We start from the raw sequence: 20,434 nt of genomic DNA on the forward strand, positions 1-20,434 counted from the left end.
ACCCCTGCCCCTGACTGCCTCCCACCGCCCCATCCAACCCCCCCCTCCTTCCTGACTGCTCCTCCAGGACTCTTGTCCCTATTCAACCCCCATGTTCCCCACCCTCTGACCGCCCCAACCCCTATTCACCCCCCCAACGCCTCCCCCCGAGCTCCCCTGCACTCTATCCAGCACCCCCTTGCTCTCTGCCCTCTTACTGCGCTGCCTGGAGGTGGCTGGCGGTGCTTCAGCCGCACTGCTCGTCTGGAGCCAGGCCACACCGGGTCAGGCCGAGCTTGCAGTCTTCCCCCCTCCTCTCCCCCCCCTGCTTCCCTCGAATCAGCTCTTTGCACGGGAAGCCTGAGAGGGCTGAGAAGCAAGTGGTGGCTTTGTGCTCAGACTCCTTTTCGTGGTGGAAGAGTATATTTCATAGAGCTGCACAAAATACTTTGTAAAACAGCATTAAAATAGCTTAAAAATGCAATGTAAAATAAATGAGTTAGACTGTAATAGCAATAAGGCATGCCGGGATGTGCATTAGTCAGCTACCAGTGCATGATGCAGCCTCGTTTGATAAGCAGCTCACCCAAATAGAGACTAATAGCCTATTAATGCATGGTCTGTCGGGCTTCCATGTGTGGAGTCGCCTGTTTTGTTGCTTATCACACTTTGGGAAGGGTCTGGAGAATCCCTCCATTTTTATGCCACTTCACAGTCTGGGGCCACTATCCTCGTGAGCAGAGGACTTGAAGTGACAGCCTGTGGAGCCATCAGCACCATTTCTTGAGCAGCCAGTGGGATGCTATCTAGCTGAATTTGGCTCTCTCTGCAAGAGTTGAGCAATTCTCTGTGTCTCAGACCCTGGTGACCTGGGCAGTGAACACCCCATACTGGAGCTCAGACTCCTGATATTTTGCGTGTGATTCTTCAGGACTTTGGAGGAAATCCATTGATGTCCAAGCCCCTGGATGACCAGAAGAGAGTCTAGGTGGGGGAGGGAATAGCTGCACTGACCTTTATTTGGAAATGGGGATCTGATCCAGGCTTCCCACTCCCATAAAACAGCACAGGGGGAGGCAGCTCCCTTTCACTTTCATTTCCCCCCCTCAGAGTCTGTCCCTGAAGCCTACTAGCCTTTAGCCTCATTTAAAATGTTAAAAACTAGAAGGTGAAAGGGTTTGTTCCTTTCCTCTTGGCTCATCATTAATGATGAATATTAGCAGGTGAGAGTTGATAGAGACTGAGACCCAGTAGACACCTGAGGCCCAGTTTTCCTTCTCTTGAGTTCAGTGGGATGAGGCAGATGTAAACTGAGATGGGGGCTTGGTAGATTCTGCAGTGGATGTTGATGCAGGGAGAGCGAGTCAAACAGTGGGAGCTTCCCTCTTGTCCTGGGGTCAGTTCTTCCCTGGGAGATACAAAGTGCCTGAGTCAGAGGAAACCAAGTCAGTGTCCAGTGTGTAGCTGCGTGACCACCTCATGCTGAAGGGTAGAGCTGAATCAGGCAGGCTTCCTCACTCACATGAATGCTTTGTTTCTTGTCTTAGCCATAGACTGGAAAGATGGTAGAAAGCACAAGTATGGCCGCCCATCAGAGTCTCCTTCCCAGTACCAAGGTAAGAAGGTACTTCTCAGCTCCCTCTTGTCCCTCTCCTTGAGGTTGTTGAATTGCTGAGGACCAAAACTCACCCCATATGCTAGAAAACTGGTGCAAACTGCATTTAAGGGGCCTTGCCCATAGCAGTAGTATGTAGAAATGACTGTTTGCACAAGGGTGCATGTTCTGTTGCACTATAGGGTTTCCTTACTTCTAGGTGAACTGTTTTTCACATTCATGTGAAATGGTTAATCCAGGCCCAGTCCTGTGAGTGCAATTGTGACTGTATCTGAACACTGAATATTGCACATTCCCATTTTTCCAGCAGCAGGATGTTGGTGTCCACCCCAGTAGACTGGAGCCCCTTGTGAGTCAGCACAGCTGGCAGTTTCTTAGGAGCTGAGGGCAAGGTCTGGAGTTAGCAGCATGAGAGTTAATCACTCTTTTCCTCCCTTAGAGACCATTGGCAGGGCAGGTTGTGGTAGTGTGCAGAGCATCTGCACATTAAGTTTATAAAACTGACAGTTCCTGCTGTCTTTCAGAAGAGACGTCTGGGTGAGTTCTGACTGCTTGGGGCAGTGTAATTTATGACAAGGCCCCACTTTTTACTTATCTTTATAATCTGGGTTTGTTAGTAAGGTTTAATTTACAGATTACCCACTAAACGCATCCACTGAGCCATAAGAAATTAACAAAGCATTCCCAGAGTGAATAGTTCCTAACATAGAGCACTGCATGCCTTTGTGTAGGGCGTTCTTATGTTTCTTAGAGCCATTAAAACCTCTCCCTGCTGTGCATGGGGGCTCTATGTTGTAGGGAAGTGTTAGGTCTCTGTATGTCATTGGGCCCTGAGGTATATCCTAGGGGGCAGCTCTGGGGATTCTCATGTGTGTCTCACGACTCTGCCTGAAAACATGAGCATTATCCACCACTATAGGGCAGCCATCATTGCTTGGAGAATCCTGCCTAGGCCCCTTCTGGTGGTCTGTAGGGACTTCTTCATGATCTCCATTTTGCTGGGTGCTGCATCGTTCCAGGACATGTGGAGGATGTACTTTTTTCAGGGACGAGATTGATTTGAAAAGGTGCCCCTCTCTGAAATTTGATAAAGTGGTGTGGTTTGCTATCCTTTATCATTCTCCATCCCATCCTGAAAGTCTCCAAGCTCTCAGCCAGGGTGAGGAATTGCTAAAAAGATGCACTGTGCTCAGGATCAGTTAATTGTCTGTAAACTGAACAAGTACTTGTGTAACAATAGGAATCCCCTCACTACAACAAATGCTGACTTGCATAGAATCATAGAATATCAGGGTTGGAAGGGACCTCAGGAGACCAGGACCAATTCCCAACTAAATCATCCCAGCCAGGGCTTTGTCAAGCTTGACCTTAAAAACCTCCAAGGAAGGAGATTCCACCACCTCCGTAGGTAACCCATTCCAGTGCTTCACCACCCTCCTAGTGAAAAAGTTTTTCCTAATATCCAACTAAACCTCCCCCACTGAAACTTTTTCTGCAATCTGCTACCACAAGTACTCTTGTTCTTTTTGCGGATACAGACTAACACGGCTGCTACTCTGAAACCTGTCATTATGCAAGGCACTGCATTTAGCTGCATGGAGTGGAAATCCAACTTCATGATACAATCAATTTAGGCTTAAATAGGGACTGGGAATGGCTGAGCCATTACAAACATTGATTATCTCTCCCCTTGTAAGTATTCTCACACTTCTTATCAAACTGTCTGTACTGGGCTATCTTGATTATTACTTCAAAAGTTTTTTTCTTTTACTTAATTGGCCTCTCAGAGTTGGTAAGACAACTCCCATCTTTTCATGCTCTCTGTATGTGTGTATATATCTCCTCAATATGTGTTCCATTCTATGCATCCAAAGAAGTGGGCTGTAGCCCGCAAAAGTTTATGCTCAAATAAATTTGTTAGTCTCTAAGGTGCCCCAAGTTCGCCTGTTCTTTTTACTGAGAACAGTCTAGCAGCATTCTCTTTGGAACCCCCTTTCAGGTAGTTGAAAGGAGCTATCAAATCCCCTCCTCATTCTTCTCTTCTGCAGACTAAACAATCCCAGTTCCCTCAGCCTCTCCTCATAAATCATGTGCTCCAGCCCCCTAATCATTTTTGTGTCCCTCCGCTGGACTCTTTCCAATTTTTCCACATCCTTCTTGTAGAGTGGGGACTAAAACTGGACACAGTATTCCAGATGAGGCCTCACCGATGTCAAATAGAGGGGAATGATCACGTCCCTCGATCTGCTGGCAATGCCCCTATTTATACAGCCCAAAATGCCATTAGCCTTCTTGGCAACAAGGACACACTGTTGATTCATATCCACTTCTCATCCACTGTAACCCCAAGGTCCTTTTCTGCAAAACTGCTGCCTAGCCATTCGGTCCCTAGTCTGTAGCGGTGCATGGGATTCTTCTGTCCTAAGTGCAGGACTCTGCACTTGTCCTTATTGAACCTCATCAAATTTCTTTTGGCCCAATCCTCTAATTTGTCTAGGTCCCTCTGTATCCTGTACCTACCCTCCAGCATATCTACCACTCCTTCCAGTTTAGTGTCATCTGCAAACTTGCTGAGGGTGAAGTCCACGCCATCCTCCAGATCATTAATGAAGATATTGAACAAAACCAGCCCCAGGACCGACCCTTGGGGCACTCCGCTTGAAACTGGCTGCCAACTAGACATGGAGCCATTGATCACTACCCATTGAGCCCAACGATCTAGCCAGCTTTCTGTCCACCTTAGAGTCCATTCATCCAGCCCATACTTCTTTAACTTGCTGGCAAGAATACTGTGGCAGACAGTATCAAAAGCTTTGCTAAAGTCAAGGAATAACACATCCACTGCTTTCCCGTCATCCACAGAGCCAGTTATCTTGTCATAGAAGGCAATTAGGTTAGTCAGGCATGACTTGCCCTTGGTGAATCCATGCTGACTGTTCCTGATCACTGTCCTCTCCTCTAAGTGCTTCAGAATTGATTCCTTGAGGACCTGCTCCATGATTTTTCCAGGGAGTGAGGTGAGGCTGACTGGCCTGTAGTTCCCCAGATCCTCCTCCTTCCCTTTTTTAAAGATGGGAACGACACTAGCCTTTTTCCAGTCATCCAGGACCTCCCCCGTTTGCCATGAGTTTTCAGAGATAATGAACAATGGCTCTGCAGTCACATCCACCAACTCCTTTAGCACCCTCGGATGCAGCACATCCGGCCCCATGGACTTGTGCTCGTCCAGTTTTTCTAAATAGTCCTGAACCACTTCTTTCTCCACAGAGGGCTGGTCACCTCCTCCCCATGCTGTGCTGCCCAGTGCAGCAGTCTGGGAGCTGACCTTGTTTGTGAAGACAGAGGCAAAAAAAGCATTGAGTACATTAGCTTTTTCCACATCCTCTGTCACTAAGTTATCTCCCTCATTCCGTAAGGGGCCCACACTTTCCTTGACTTCCTTCTTGTTGCTAACATACCTGAAGAAACCCTTCTTGTTACTCTTAACATCTCTTGCTAGCTGCAACTCCAAGTGTGATTTGGCCTTCCTGATTTCACTCCTGCATGCCTGAGCAATATTTTTATACTCCTCCCTGGTCATTTGTCCAGTCTTCCACTTCTTGTAAGCTTCTTTTTTGTGTTTAAGATCAGCAAGGATTTCACTGTTAAGCCAAGCTGGTCGCCTGCCATATTTACTTTTCTTCCTACACATTGGGATGGTTTGTTCCTACAACCTCAATAAGGATCCTTTAAAATACAGCCAGCTCTCCTGGACTCCTTTCCCCCCTCATGGTATTCTCCCATAAAGCTCCACACAAGGTCTCCACACTTGGCTGTGACAGTGTAGATACAGCTGCTTTCTGGGTGAGAAAGTGTGACAAAACAGGAATTTTTCATAATATTTTGTATGACTACTGTGTGTGCCTCAGTTTCTCCTAAGTGCTATGTGGTTAACTAGGTGGGGAGAAAAGGCTGTTTGCTCATTGCAGAGACCTGGAAATCCAGGTGTGACTGGCATGTAGCTGTCTGGGTGTTGGCCCCAGACAATGGCCCAGCCAGTTGGTACCTAGCAACTAATGACTGGGGGAGCCCACCCGCTGCAGGAAGCCAGCCAGTTTTGACCAGCTGGAGAACAAAGAGCACGGTGACCATTTTTGTATGGGAAACCAGAACAAAGGGCAGAGGAGGGGCCCCTGTGGGGGTCATTATGTGTGGGCTGCTGGAAGCAGGGCTCACTCTTCTGAACTGAGACTAAAAGGGCGGTAAGAGAGCTCTGGACTCCAAACTGACCCAGATGGACCAGGCTGTAACTTTCTGTTTTCTGTGATAGTCAAGTACTTTCTATACTGTGTTCCAGACATCTGGTAAACCTTCTGCTTTTACGTTACTGGCCCAGAGTCAAGAGTTGGAGGGTGCATTGCTCCCTTTGGGTGGATAAGTCTTCCCACGTGCCCAATTCAGGTGGACTCACTGTGAGGGGAACTTACGGTGTGCAGCAGGGGTGCTGAAGGCTCCAAGACTTGGTCCCAGGAGGCAGCAAAGCCAAGGAACTTATCCCAGTGAGAGTATGACCCTAAGGGGGTTAACACATTGAAGGTGTTCCTCCCAGGACATGTTCCAGAGCTGCACGAGAGCACCAGACTCATGGCTCTGTGACACAGGGTCCTAAACACAATGTGAAAATGGTTCCTGGCAGAGTTAAAACTGGACCAAGGCACCTCTTAGGACAAGGGAGTGGCAGCACATACTGTTCTAAACCCATTAATCCTGAGTGAATTCTTATTCTGTATGTGGCAGGGCAAGAAAGTGGAGTGCACCGAGTTCCACTGGTACCTGTGGTGAATGTGTAACCTAGATTAACAGCTCTGTGTTAGCGAGAACCCTTGGAAATTACAGTAAAGTAGATCTGCAGGAATTCTGCCGTCATCAAAGAATGAAAGCCTGGCAGCTTGGGAGGGTGAAGTCTTGCGTTTTGGAAAGCCGCTAATGTGATCGGAATTGCGAGCAGAGAAGACACTGGCGTTGTCATTTTTCTATACCAAATCTGGATAGACTGTCCTGCTTTCGTATGCTGCCCTGATACTATTTAGCAGGCTCACGTATGGGCTGCAGACTTTAATGGGATGCCTTGATCAGGGTAGGGCAAATTCTCCTTGCACAGATGCGACACAAAATGCACATACATCATGTTCAGTAGGAGTGATGACCCCTTGAGGATTGAAATGCTGATGGAGCCCAAAACAGATTTCATTTAAACACATAAACAAAATCTCCAGCTTCATTCAAATTCCAGGCAAAAGAATTGCATTAAGTACAACATATGGTTGTGAATTTAAACCAGTGCAATTCAGGGAGCTAAGACTTAAATTGGTCATGAGTTCCATAGCTTGACCCCTTGTGCACACGGAGTGTTTTTCTCTAGTAAGTGGTTTTTAAAGTGGGCTAGGGCCCAGTTCTCCCACTTTTACTCACACTGATTAAGACCTTCATCGAGGATACTCATGGAGCACGGCACTGCCTAGAGCAAAGAAGAGTGACAGTATGTTCATGCTGGCAGAGTTACTCGGGGTTTTATAGCTTTGAACTTCTTGGCTCTTGTGTGTTTAAGTCCTAGCTGTAACTCTGTAGTATGTCATGTTCCTCACATCATTTCCTGGTTTTGTTATTTTGTAAGCATACTGGTTTATTTGACTCCGCCGAACAAACCCTATTTGAACGTGTGATCATTCAGGTTCATGAAAGAGTGATGCTCCTTGCATATTGGCCAAAATTTGTGTGTGGGGGGGGAGGAGTGTCTGATGAGAAGTGAATTTAGTGCTAGGGAAAGATGCCAGATAGTGCTGGAGACCAAACTCTTTTCCCGTAGAGCAGGCAGCAGAAGGGCAAGCTTTTGTCTCTCTACTCTGTCCACATGCTTCACTGCTTTCTGTTTTTAGGGGTGAGAGAGAGAGAGTTCGGTTTTCATGGTCTATTCAGTCCTTGGCGCCTCTACTGAGTCAGCCAGCAAGGGGCCCAATTAGCACCAGTTGAGATGCTAGTTTATGTGAAGAGAAGAGCTCACTAGGAACTGGACTACAGCCACCAACTCATTTTGTATAACCCGCTGAACAGCCTTTCAGCAATATTCAGTTGCTACCAACCTGGGCCCTAGAGGCAGCATGATCCATAGCCCACTATCATATCTGATTTATTTAAAGCTAGCAAAACGTACGAATAGTAACAGAATACTGAAAACAGAATATTTCACCTGTGTTATATGGGAGCTCGGACTAGATAATCCCAGTGGTCCCTTCTGGTATTATAATCGATGACTGTACCATTCCTTTAAGATGTCATCAGAAGATGGTTTGGCATCTGGCTCCTGTGCTCTCTGTAGAGTGTGCACCAGAGGTGCTAGGCTCCAGTGCAGATAGAGTTGGAATTGAATGTGCAAGTTAATAATCATGTTTGGATCAATTTGGGAAGGGACCAGAGAAGCCAAGGTTAAGATGACCAAGCCTATTATATCTATATTAAATTGTTTGCTCTGTTTCCCAGTGCAGAGCTCCGGATATGTTCTCTACTCCCTGGCCAAAAAAACTTTTGGATATATCCTGCCTTGTTCTGCATCACTGACTGCTTTCCCTTCCTTGACAAAACTCTTGTGTCAGTCCACTTGGAATCTGTAAAATGGAGTAATGATATTTGCCCACCTTTGTAAAGCACTTTGAGATCTATGGATGAAAAGCATTATACAAAGGGCTAGGAATTTTTATCACTTCTGCTACTAATACATGCATTTGTGTAGAATGCACAAGTGTAAGTCATCCAAAGTTCATCGTAAGTTATCTGTACCATTCATTGTCTACGAGGGAGTGATTTTTAAAAGAAATGTCCTGTAATTAAATGTGTACATATGTATATAAAGGAATTACCAATACAAGATTGTGGGGCCCTAAGTATGCCACATTTGTTCTTTTTTTAAAAAGTCAGTATTCATTAAACAGAGAAATCCTCTATGCCCCCCTTTTTGCTTCAGTTCTTTAAAAATAAATTGTTACCAAAAAAAACCCCTTGAGAACTGAGTCTGTTTCACTGCTGTATGTCTGCTCACGTTATAGTGAGATGGCAGCAAAGAACACTAGAGTTTAAGCTTACATAAGTTTCCATTCTAACACACTGTTTTCAGTGGCACACAGCTTTCTTCAAAATTCACTGTTCAGTCTGGAATCTTCTAGGTCTGGTCTCTGCCAAAAGGTGGATTCATTTAGAAAATTCGAGCAGAAAGGCTTTGACTGGTGTTGCATAAAAGGAGAGAGGAGGAAAATAAACCTACTTCTCCCATAGTGTAAAAAATTAAAGCTTTTTTGGGTAAAAATCTTAAAAGCACCTCAGCCCCTTTTTCAAAAGTGATTTAGGCATGTAGTGTCTGTGCAGGTTGGTTTAAACCTGGCTTATACTGGTTTAGTTTGTATGACATGTAAGAATGTCCACTCGCAAAGTTGCACTTGTTTAACTAAACCAATTTAAAATCACAGCTTTAACTGGGACAACTTTTGTGTGTAAACCAGCCCTCAGTTTGCTTTTCAGTTAAGCCTTTCATCTTCGGGATTGCAGCTATGGGAGGCCATGCTGTTTGAAGAGACAATGGGTGCTGACTAACTGCTTAAAATGCATGTCTAAGGGTATGTCTACGCTATGGGATTATTCCGATTTTACATAAACTGGTTTTGTAAAACAGATTGTATAAAGTCGAGTGCATGCTGCCACACAAAACACAATAATTCGGAGGCGTGCGTCCATGTACCGAGGCGTGCGTCGATTTCCAGAGCATTGCACTGTGGGTAGCTATCCCATAGTTCCCGCAGTCTCTCCCGCCCATTGGTATTCTGGGTTGACATCCCAGTGCATGATGGTGCAAAAACAGTGTCGCGGGTTTTTCTGGGTAAATGTCATCACTCATTCTTTCTTCCGTGAAAGCAACGGCAGACAATCATTTCGCGCCCTTTTTCCCTGGATTGCCCCGGCAGACACCATAGCATGGCAACCATGGAGCCTGTTTTGCCTTTTGTCACTGTCACCGATGTGTACTGGATGCTACTGACAGAGGCGGTACTGCAGTGCTACACAGCAGCGCTACACAGCAGCATTCATTTGCCTTTGCAAGGTAGCAGAGACGGTTACCATCCCTATTGTACCGTCTGCCATGCTGTTGTAAATTGGCGATGAGATGACGGTTATCAGTTGTTCCGTACCGTCTGCTGCTGTCATGGGTGCTCCTGGCTGGCCTTCGCTGAGGTCGACCAGGGGCGCAAAGACCAAAAATTGGAATGACTCCCCAGGTCATTCCCTCCTTTATGTTTTATCTAAAAAGAGTCGGTCCTGCCTAGAATATGGGGCAAGTGTGCTAGAGAACCAGTGTACCAGAGAGCACAGCCGCTCCATGTCAGATCCCGCAGAAATGGTGCCCCTGCAACAATCCCACCCGTTGCTTCCCTCCTCCCCCAACCCTCCTGGGCTACCGTTGCAGCGTCCCCTCATTTGTGTGATGAAGTAATAAAGAATGCAGGAGTAAGAAACACTGACTTTTTAGTGAGATAAAATGAGGGGGAGGCAGCCTCCAGCTGCTATGATAGTTCAGGCAGTACAGAATCTTTTCTTTAGACATGAAAGTGGGGGGGGAGGGCTGATGAAGCTCAGCCCCCGGTTGCTATGATGAAGACGGTTACCAGCCGTTCTGTACCATCTGCCAGGAATGACCGGGAGTCATTCCTATTTTTACCCAGGCGCCACCGGCTGACCTCACCGAGGCCAGCCAGGAGCACTCACAGGATGATGATGATGGCTATCAGTCATTTTGTACTGTACGGTCTGCCACCAGGGAGGGGAGGAGAGAGGATGCTGCTGTTCAGTACCGCCGCACCGCGCCTACCAGCAGCATGCAGTAGACCTATGATGATATTGAAAAAAGTCAAGAAACGATTTTTTTCCCTTTTCTTTCATGGGGTGGGGGTGGGGGCTAAATTGTCGAGATATACCCTGAACCACCCCGGGCAATGTGTTTGACCCTGCAGGCACTGGGAGCTCAGCCAAGAATGCAAATACTTTTTGGAGACTGCAGGGACTGTGGGATAGCTGGAGTCCTCAGCGCTTACATTAACAATCTGTCAACAGAAATATATTGGGCCATTTTAGCAGTGAAACAAGTTTTAGTACAGTGTAAAAGAATAAAAAATGCGTGCTCTACCAGTGTGCATGTAAGATTATAGATGAATTGTGTTTCTGATATTTGAGAGATAATAAGTGATCATGTCCTTACAGATTCTGTCATTGTTCTTCCTGCATATACACATGGCGCAGAGTGAAGGTTGTGTGTATAATATTAACTTTTGCATTTCCAGACCTTTGGGTGCTTAACCACAGCACCTTATATTTTCTCCTTAATAAAGCTTTTATATCAAATAATAAGCTGATTAAAAACCTGATGTGCATAATGGGAACTGTAACTGACTCTATAATTGTTCTGCCACTGGTGCTCTTGTGATGATTTGAAAATAGAGGTCTCTTGGGTGCTGTTTGGATGAATAGAAGCTAATGTCATGCAGGCTCTTGTAAAAGATCTTTTCTCATCTGCTCAGTCTAAGTGGCAGGAGTCTTGATCTGCTTGGGCCACTTCAGTAAATTCCTCATTTAATAAGAAGTCTTCTTGGGAAGTATAACACTTTCCCTGGCCCTCCATGTACCTTTGAAGAGCAGTGCAGACAGTGATAAAATGTGCTCAGCCCTTCCCCTAGTGTCAGTTTCCAGCTGAAGAAGCCTTTGCATCCTCTGTAAATCCCTGCCTGGAGGGTATGTCTGGGCTGCCATTAGACACTCACTTAGCCTGTGGTCTGGTCTACACTATGCGTTTAAACCAATTTTAGCAGCGTTAAACTGATTTAACGCTGTACCCGTCCACACTACGAGGCCCTTTATATCGGTATAAAGGGCTTTTTAAATCGGTTTCTGTACTCCTCCCCGATGAGAGGAGTAGCACTAAAATCGGTATTACCATATCGGATTAGGGTTAGTGTGGCCGCAAATGGACGGTATTGGCCTCCGAGCGGTATCCCACAGTGCACCACTGTGACCGCTCTGGACAGAAATCTGAACTCGGATGCAGTGGCCAGGTAAACAGGAAAAGCCCCGCGAAATTTTGATTTTCATTTCCTGTTAGCCCAGCATGGAGCTCTGATCAGCATGGGTGGCCATGCAGTCCCAAATCCAAAAAGAGCTCCAGCATGGACCGTACGGGAGATACTGGATTTGATCGCTGTATGGGGAGACAAATCTGTTATATCAGAGCTCCGTTACAGAAGACGAAATGCCAAAGTGTTTGAAAAAAAAAAATCTACAGGCTACACAGTGCTGCGTGACAAGCGTAACAGGAAGCCAGAGACTCAAATGGACGCTCATGGAGGGAGGGAGGGGGGACTGAGGACTCCAGCTATCCCACAGTCCCCAGCAGTCTATGAAAGTATTTGCATTCTTGGCTGAGCTCCCAATGCCTGTAGATTCAAACACATTGTCCGGTGTGGTTCAGGGAATAGCTCGTCAATTTACTCCCCCCACACGTGAAAGAAAAGGGAAAGAAATCGTTTCTTGACTTCTTTCAGTGTCACCCTATGTCTACTGAATGCTGCTGGTAGACGCGATGCTGCAGCAGTGAAGAGCAGTATCCGCTCCTCTCCCCTCCCTGGTGGCAGACGGTACAATATGACTGATATCTGTCATCACCATCAGCTGGTAACCGTCCTCATCATAGCAACTTGGGGGCTGAGCTCCATCAGCCCTCTTCCTTTCCTGTGTAAAGAAAAGATTCTGTACTGCCTGGACTATCACAGCAGCGGGATGCTGGGCTCCTCTCCTCCGCACCGCTTAATGTCCTGCCTGGACTGTCATAGCACCAGGAGGCTCCCTCCCCCTCATTTTATCTCACTAACAAGTCACTGTTTCTGATTCCTGCATTCTTTATAACTTCATGACACAAATAGGGGGGACACTGCCATGGTAGCCCAGGAGGGTTGGGGGAGGAGGGAAGCAACGGGTTGGGTTGTTGCAGGGGCACCCCTAGAATGGCATGCAGCTCATCATTTCTGCGGGATCTGACATGGAGCAGCTGTGCTCTCTGATACACTGCTTCTCCAGTACACTTGCCCCATATTCTAGGCAGGACTGACTATTTTTAGAAACCATAAAGGAGGAATTGACTCGGGGAGTCATTCCCAGTTTTACCTTTGTGCCCCTGGCCGATCTCAGCCAGGGGCACCCATGATAGCAGCAGACAGTACAGAAGGACAGATAACCGTCATCTCATTGCCAGTTTACACCGTCAGCAGACGGTACAGAACGACTGATAACAGTTTCTGCTATCATGCAAAAGCAAATGAATGCTACTGTGTAGTGCTGGAGTATCGCCTCTGTCCGTGGCATCCAGTACGCATATGGTGACTGTATTAAAAAAAAAAAAAAAAAAAAGCTGAACGGGCTCCATGGTTGCCGTGCTATGGCGTCTGCCAGGGCAATCCAGGGAAAAAGGGCGTGAAATGATTGTCTGCCGTTGCTTTCCCGGAGGAAGGAATGACTGATGACATTTACCCAGAACCACCCGCGACAATGATTTTTGCCCCATCAGACACTGGGCTCTCAACTAAGAATTCTAAGGGGCGGGGGAGACTGCGGGAACTATGGGATAGCTACAGAATAGCTACCCGCAGTGCAACGCTCCGGGAATCGACGCTAGCCTCGGACCGTGGACGCACACGCCGAATTAATGTGCTTAGTGTGGCCGCGTGCACTCGACTTTATATAATCTGTTTTATAAAACCGGTTTATGTAAAATCGGAATAATCCCGTAGTGTAGACATACCCTGAGTCTGCACTGCCACTTTCAGTGCTAAAACTTTAGTCATTCAGGTGTGTGAAAAAACACCCCCCGAGAGACAAACGTTTTAGTGCTGAAAAGTGCCAGTATAGACAGTGCTTTATCGCCGGGAGCTGCACTCCTGGCGATAAAGCTCTCACCCCTCTTTTGGGGTGGAGTTTTTTATCGCCGGGAGAGCTCTTCCCCCGGCGATAAAGCGTGTTTACACTACCCACGTCACAGCCCTGCTGGCCCGTGCTAAGGAGTTGTTTAACTACTCTATAGACAATTCGCTGGGAAACTCTGCTTTCTCCTCTGGCAGCTTACATCATCATGCAGCCTATGGGTTTGTGAGATTGGTGAGAAAAGCAGCTTGTACCCAGCACAGTGCTAACACCTCCCCCCTCCAGCCTGGAAATCCAGGATTTGGGTGGTGCATTGGGCAGGCCAATACAAGCCAGTTCTTCTCATCTCTTGGGTAGAGATCTGGCAATAATGGTGTAAGGAGCCCTGGGTGGCTGCTTTCCTGAGCTTTTTGCTGTTTTCTAGGGTCCCATTTTAATCCCCTTTCCCCTCCTCTTTGCAGGTCACTTCACCTGGGATAAATACCTGAAAGAAACATGTGCCATCCCAGCTCCTGCCCATTGCTTCAAGCAGGTAATTTGTTGGGTGGCGTCTTGGGTGCAGGGAGTGAGAGTCTGTTTGTGATCCTAGAGCTCCGATTCAGGACAAGCCTTAGAAATAGGCTCTGGCCCTTTAATCCAAGAGGGAGGAGCAGCAGGGAAAGCAGACCCTTGGCAGTACTGTGTGTGGTTAAGCAAAGATAAAAGAGATAACATTCATGTCTTGTATAAATGTATAGAATAACCCAGAGAAGTTGACTCTTAGATGTGGATAGGTGGGAACTCAAAGCTGTGTGTGTCAGCTGAGCTCAGGTGCTGGAGGGAAGTGTGTATAAGCTGGATCATTGCTTAGTGTAGTTAAGATTTAGATTTCACTGGATGCAGGCCAGTAAAGGGAGTTTCTTGCATAGCTGCCCTTCTGCAAAATTCCCTGGATCTTGGTAAGCTGTTTCACTGTCTCCTGAGCTGTAGTATCCAGCATCTGGCTATGTTGCCTGGAGATGCAGGCTGCCAAAATCATCAGTCAATTTGATGTGAGGGCCCAGGACAGAGCTAGTAGGAGCGGGTGGGTCAAGGTGCATCAGCTGAACTGTCTGTGGAGTTCCAATATAAGCCTGTGCTACAGCTGGTGCAGGCATTTGCTTGGAGCTCCTTACTTACCCACTCAAAATGTATTTGTTTTATTGTATTTTAAAAGCAAGAGACAGTCTGTGTGTGTTGGGGGCTATTAAATAGCCCCTTGTGTGTTATGCTGGTGGGTGTCTCAGATGGGGCAAGGCCCCAGAAAAAGTGCTGGCTCAAGGCGATAGATTGTGGGTGGATGGGTGCCAGGGCCTTTGTTCACTGAGCTCTCCTTACTGCTCTCTGTTTCAGCATTGGCATGGAGGGCACTGTCCATCCTCAGCTGCCAGGAGCAGTGGGTCTTGGGGCTGGGGTTCTGGGAAGCAAATGGGTCATATGTGAAGTCCTGGCTCTTGTTCTCTGCAGTCGTACACTCCGCCCAGCAATGAATTCAAGATCAGCATGAAACTAGAAGCCCAGGACCCCAGAAATACCACCTCCACCTGCATCGCCACTGTGGTGGGTCTGACAGGTGCACGGCTGCGCCTGCGTCTCGATGGCAGCGACAACAAGAATGACTTTTGGCGGCTGGTGGACTCTGCTGAAATCCAGCCCATAGGGAACTGCGAGAAGAATGGAGGGATGCTGCAGCCCCCTCTGGGTGAGCCTGAAATCCTGTCATCCGACCAATGGAAAACAGCCACAAGCTGTGGGGGGATACCTAGTACCCTTTTTGCTTTCCCTGCTCAGTACAGGAAGGCATGGACTGTACTCGCCTACCAGGGCTTGTTTCACTATGTATACTTACCAAGGGGCTGTCACTAACCTGACTTCCCTCCACGCACAAAACAGACAGGTTCTCCCACAATGCACTGGGAATCAGAGTGGCTCAGCTTACTGAGGTGCTAAGAACCATGGGATATGACCAGAAGTCCTAGCACCTCCCACAGGTGAGTGGAGCACCAGTTTGGACTCACCGACACTTGTGTGGCTTTGCAGTGTGGCTGCTCACACCTGGGCTTCGCCAGCCCGGAGGCTTAGCCCCATGTGCAGACCACGCGAGTGAATCTACTGTGCAGACATACCCTCAGTCCCACCGCACAGCTCTGGGCTGGCCTGACCATCGGCCACTGCTTGTGACTTTGGGCCACCACTTGTGTTACCTGTAAGCTGCGCACTTGGGCGGCCACGCAGGAGAAATTCAAATGCTACCCAGCTGATTAGAGAGCATGCACAGCTGCCAGCATATGTTCAGGTGCCACTCCCCCCATGTCCTGCAGCTGCTCCCGAGACCCTCCTGCTGGCTGTGCAGAGCAGGGGTGGAGGGAGGAGGGTGCTAATGTCAGGATGTCCTCCTGCCCGTGTACCCCATCTCTGCAGAGCAGGGCAGAGAGGACAGCCTGGCTCAGGAGGACTCTGAGCGTCTGAGATCTGAATGATGAGTGGTTGAGTGCCTTTCTTAAAGAAACAGTGCACTGTTTCTGAGATTTCCCCAGCAACCAGCTCACAGTTTCTTCCCTTGCCCCCCGTTTCCCATCTCTGGGGCGAGGAGACAACAGGGCTCAAGACAGAGCAGAAGAGCTTTCCATAAATGTCTTAAAAAGACAACGCACACAAACACTCTTTCTCACTGTGGATCTCACTCACCTCCCAACACATACTTGCATTAATTTTGTTGTTACTTCTTGGTTCTTCCTGCAATGCACATGTATTCTCTGTAATTTTATTCTTTCAGAGTGTATTATTTTAGTGTTTTGACTGGTCAATGCATTTCATAATTTTTATTTCTCTCTTTCACTTAAGCTTAATTCTTTGAGTAGTGAGTTCTAAAATGCCTAACTTGTCCTGGCTGGAGTAATTAATTATCCCTATGGTAACCTTTAAAAAACATACATTATATCTAGTTTTTTTGTTTCTACCAGTGGCGCACATCCCCACATACCTTGATGCACATAACAAAATGTGTTCCACACCTGGATGGCAAAAATTAGAAGGAACATTGGTGCGAGTGGTGGTCAATCTAACTTGCAAGTTACCTACTATTAAAAATCTGTGAAACACAATATACTCTTCTCATGCCATCAGCCCTTCTCTCTCAGGGCTTGCCTACATTACCCACTGGATCAACGGGCAGCGATTGATCCAGCAGGGGTCTAGTCTAGATGCGATTAATCGACCGCTGAGCGGTCTCCCGTTGACTCTGGTACTCCACCAGGGCGAGAGGCGCAGGCAGAGTCGATGGGATAGCGTCCGTCGTCGACTTACCACAGTGAAGACACCACTGTAAGTAGATCTAAGTACGTCTACTTCAGTTACATTATTCACATAGCTGAAGTTGCGTAACTTAGATCGATTCCCACCCCCTAGTGTAGACCAGGCCTCCCTTCCATCGTGTTCAGAGCATGGTCATAGAATCATAGATTATTAGGGTTGGAAGGGACCTCAGAAGATCATCTAGTCCAACCCCTTGCTCAAAGCAAGACCAATTCCCAACTAAATCCCCAAATGGCCCCCTCAAGGATTGAACTCACAACCCTGGGTTTAGCAGGCTAATGCTCAAACCACTAAGCTATCCCTCCCCCCCGATGGAGGGTACCTTATTGGACCCTTTCAATTGTAACGTAGAGAATAACCAAGGAGAAGTATGAAAGTCCAGCTCAGTCATTGCTCCTTAACCCACAGCACTTTACATTTACTTTCCAGCCATCCAGGCATACTTGTGCCCGTGTACTAAGGGCCAGCACAGAGAATTGGGTATCAAGTGTAGACGCTGGCTGGAGCACCAGCTGGATGGGTTTAAATTACTCCACTCCTCTTAATTAAGACTCCCTGCTGGGCAGCAGACTAACCCAGTTTGAGGCCGTTTAAAGGAAAAAAATACATCTGCTTCAAATAACTCTCAGTCCTGCCTTGAATGAAAGTGACAGACACAGCATTTCATCTGGGTTTTTTAAAACTTTATTTGGCTGCAGTTATGTAAATGGCCTGGATATTAGAATTCACCGTTTCTTATCGCTCAGTTAAACACCACTTCACTCATTGGCAGTGGCCACATCGGTCTCCAGTGAGCCAAACTGATGCTAACTCTGTCCCAGTCAACATGATGCTATCATTCAGCTCCCAGGTCCCCATGAGATGTTCCTGTAAACCTGTCCAGTTAGTACCTCCCTATAGAAGTGGAACAGGCTATGAGACTGTGCAGTGGAGACCATTTCCCCTAAAGCACCCTCTGGAGGGTCAGGTGGACATACTGTGTAAGCTGCCAGCTAGCCGGGACTTGGGAATGGGGAGCAAAAGAAGAGGGATCTTGGCAGGGAAAGGAATGGTGTGGGAAGGAAGCCACACAACTTACCACATGAGGATACGAGAGTCCTAGATAACTGCCAGCGCAGGGCGCTGTGACTGTGGGTTCCCCAGACCACGCTGATGTGTGTCTGCTGGGGATCTGGCCCTGTGAGTCCCTAACCCAGTTCAGTGCAGAAGACACAGGCATGAGAAATCTCAGTCCTTTGACCATAGCCACCTTTTTTCACTTCACTCAGCTGAGGCAGAAACCCTGTATGGAGTTACTTCCTGCACATCTTTGGTGAGGCCAGAATGAACCAGTTTTGGAGAACCTAGTCTGTGAGAAAGGAGGTTCCTTTGGCTGTTGAAGTAGTCCCAAACTGAAGCTTTGGAGCACACAGTGTAGAGGCCTGGGTCTGGCTTACTGGCTGGACCCCATGAGTCTTGTTGCCTTGTCATTTCCAATGGACCATAGCTGCTAAAACCTGCCTGCAGAGATGGGGACTCAGAGGGTGAGGTTGAGAGGCAGTCCACTTCCTCTAGACGCTTCATAAGAAATTGGAGTTTGGCCTCTATGGATCTTCCTGCCATGAGCAAGCTGATCATTTCTGATGCATTGTACCTCTCCCACTAACAGGCGAGTCAGATCTGCTATGTCTGTCAACATTTGATTGAGCATCATTTATAATAAATGAAGTACCAGCATTGTGCCCATAAAATCTGCTGTTGCCTGCCCACAGTAGGCAGCCTGAGATAAGATGCCCACTCAATAGGAGCAGCTGAATCTTGTGTGTGTGCAGTTACCTGGACATGCCCACGTGCATATTTTGCATATAAAGCCCAAGGATCTGTTTTGGTCCTGACAGAGGTGTTTGTGCTATTCCTCAGTCTGCCACCAGAGGGCAATAAGAGTAATCATTACAGACTTCCAGCACATCTCGTGGTTCTGTAGGTGGTAGGTAGTTTGAACTGGATGTGGAGCGTCTATCATGCTGGGTTCTGATGGGACAGTCCCTGTCACTGACCTGGTTACTCTTGTGATCTGTTTAGAGGCAGGGTTGGGGACAAGAGGTGATAGATAGTCATCCCCTTATCTGCTGATCTCTCATAGCCCAAGTACAGGTAACAAACCACACTCCTAAGCTGCTGGACCTCTGTTCCCTCTCCACAGAGCACCAAAGCCTGGCATGTGTATGTGGCACTAAATGCCAAGTCTCTCACTTGGTATCTTTCATGCCTACTGAAGCTCCATTGTTCAACTGTTGTTTCTTGGTAGCATGAATCGAAGCGGCTGCTTGCTGGTGAACTTGAGGCTGGTGGGAGGTTCTCCCCTTTCCCAAGCTTACCTGACCAGCTGGTTTTCATGCCCTGTTTCCAGCGTTCCATGACAGAACTGTGTAGATCAGCAGTTTTCAAACTATGGGTCTGGACCCCAAAGTGGATCACAGTCCCATATTAATGGGGTTGCCAGGGCTCACGTTAGACTTGCTGGGGCACAAAGCCCGAGCCCCACTGCCAGGGGCCCAAAGAGCAAGGACTTCGCCCAGGCAGGGCTTGGGCTTTGGCTTTGTCCCCCACCTTCTTCCCCTGTGAGCGGCAGGGCTCAGGTGGGCTCAGGCTGTGGTCTCCTGGTGTTATGTAGTAATTTTTTTTAGTCAGATGGGGGGTCACGATGCAATGAAGTTTGAGAACCCCGGCGTAGATAAAAATGCCAGCTTTGACTTAGCTCATTGGGACATCTCTGGCATTCAGGCCCTGTTTACAATGGCAAAACTTCCCCCTGTAGTCATCACTGCTGCAGTTCCCAGGGAACTGTCCGTGGAAATCCAGCCCCAGGGTTAACTTTGAAATGCTATATGGATTTAAAGGGCAGCCCCTTGCTAAGCATCAGAAACTGACCCTTTGGAGCTGAGGTGCCAGGCTGTCAAGCCAAGGCAGTGGCACTGGACTCCTCTTGTGAGCATGCTTTCAGGGTCTGCACTTCCTGTAGCTGCCAGCTTCCCTCCTCCCTCCCCCCCGGGCCTTCCCACTTTGCCTTGGCAGATTGCCCACGGCAGTGGGCTAGCAGAGGGGTGCTCCCTCACACCGTATCCTAGCACAATTTCTGTAGCCTGCATTTTCTGTCTTCTCCTTTGTTCTTTTATTCCTTTTTGTCTTTGTTTCTATACTCTCCCAAATCGGACTGAGAGCCTGGCCTTTCTGGGATCAGTAATGCCAACCATTAAAAAGAGCAAGCCTCATAGTTCCCTTCCTTTCCCCCATGTGGTGCTGGCAGGTGTGGAGTGGGAAGCATTGGCCGCTGGCACTGCTGTTCAGACATGCTGCGTTTTCATACTTGCTAATAGTTTAGCTTCTCAGGTACAGATCCCTGTAATGAGGAACTCCATCAGTACAGGCGCCGACATTCAACGTGCCGGGTGTGGGGAGGGAGGGGGGTTGCTCGACCCCCGGCTTTGCCCCAGGCCCCACCCCACTCCACTTTTTCCCACTCCCACCCTGCCTCTTCCCACC

General features: G+C 47.8%; 1 protein-coding gene across 5 annotated transcripts in view; it reads left to right on the forward strand.

Annotated features, from left to right (window-relative positions):
- The window catches only part of SCMH1 (Scm polycomb group protein homolog 1), a 111,261-nt gene that overhangs the window by 27,283 nt on the left and 63,544 nt on the right, over positions 1-20,434 (forward strand). For 3 of the 5 annotated variants that reach the window (XM_030538752.1, XM_030538755.1, XM_030538753.1), the window contains 3 exons: positions 1,527-1,595; positions 14,041-14,111; positions 15,065-15,299. In XM_030538752.1, coding sequence (XP_030394612.1) covers positions 1,527-1,595; positions 14,041-14,111; positions 15,065-15,299 — 375 coding nt within the window. Of the gene's footprint in view, positions 1-1,526; positions 1,596-14,040; positions 14,112-15,064; positions 15,589-20,434 lie in introns of those variants that run through there. The other 2 variants (XM_030538754.1, XM_030538756.1) reach the window with 2 other exon arrangements.

This window comes from Gopherus evgoodei, chromosome 20 (assembly GCF_007399415.2).
Source record: "Gopherus evgoodei ecotype Sinaloan lineage chromosome 20, rGopEvg1_v1.p, whole genome shotgun sequence".
Lineage (NCBI taxonomy): Eukaryota > Metazoa > Chordata > Testudines > Testudinidae > Gopherus > Gopherus evgoodei.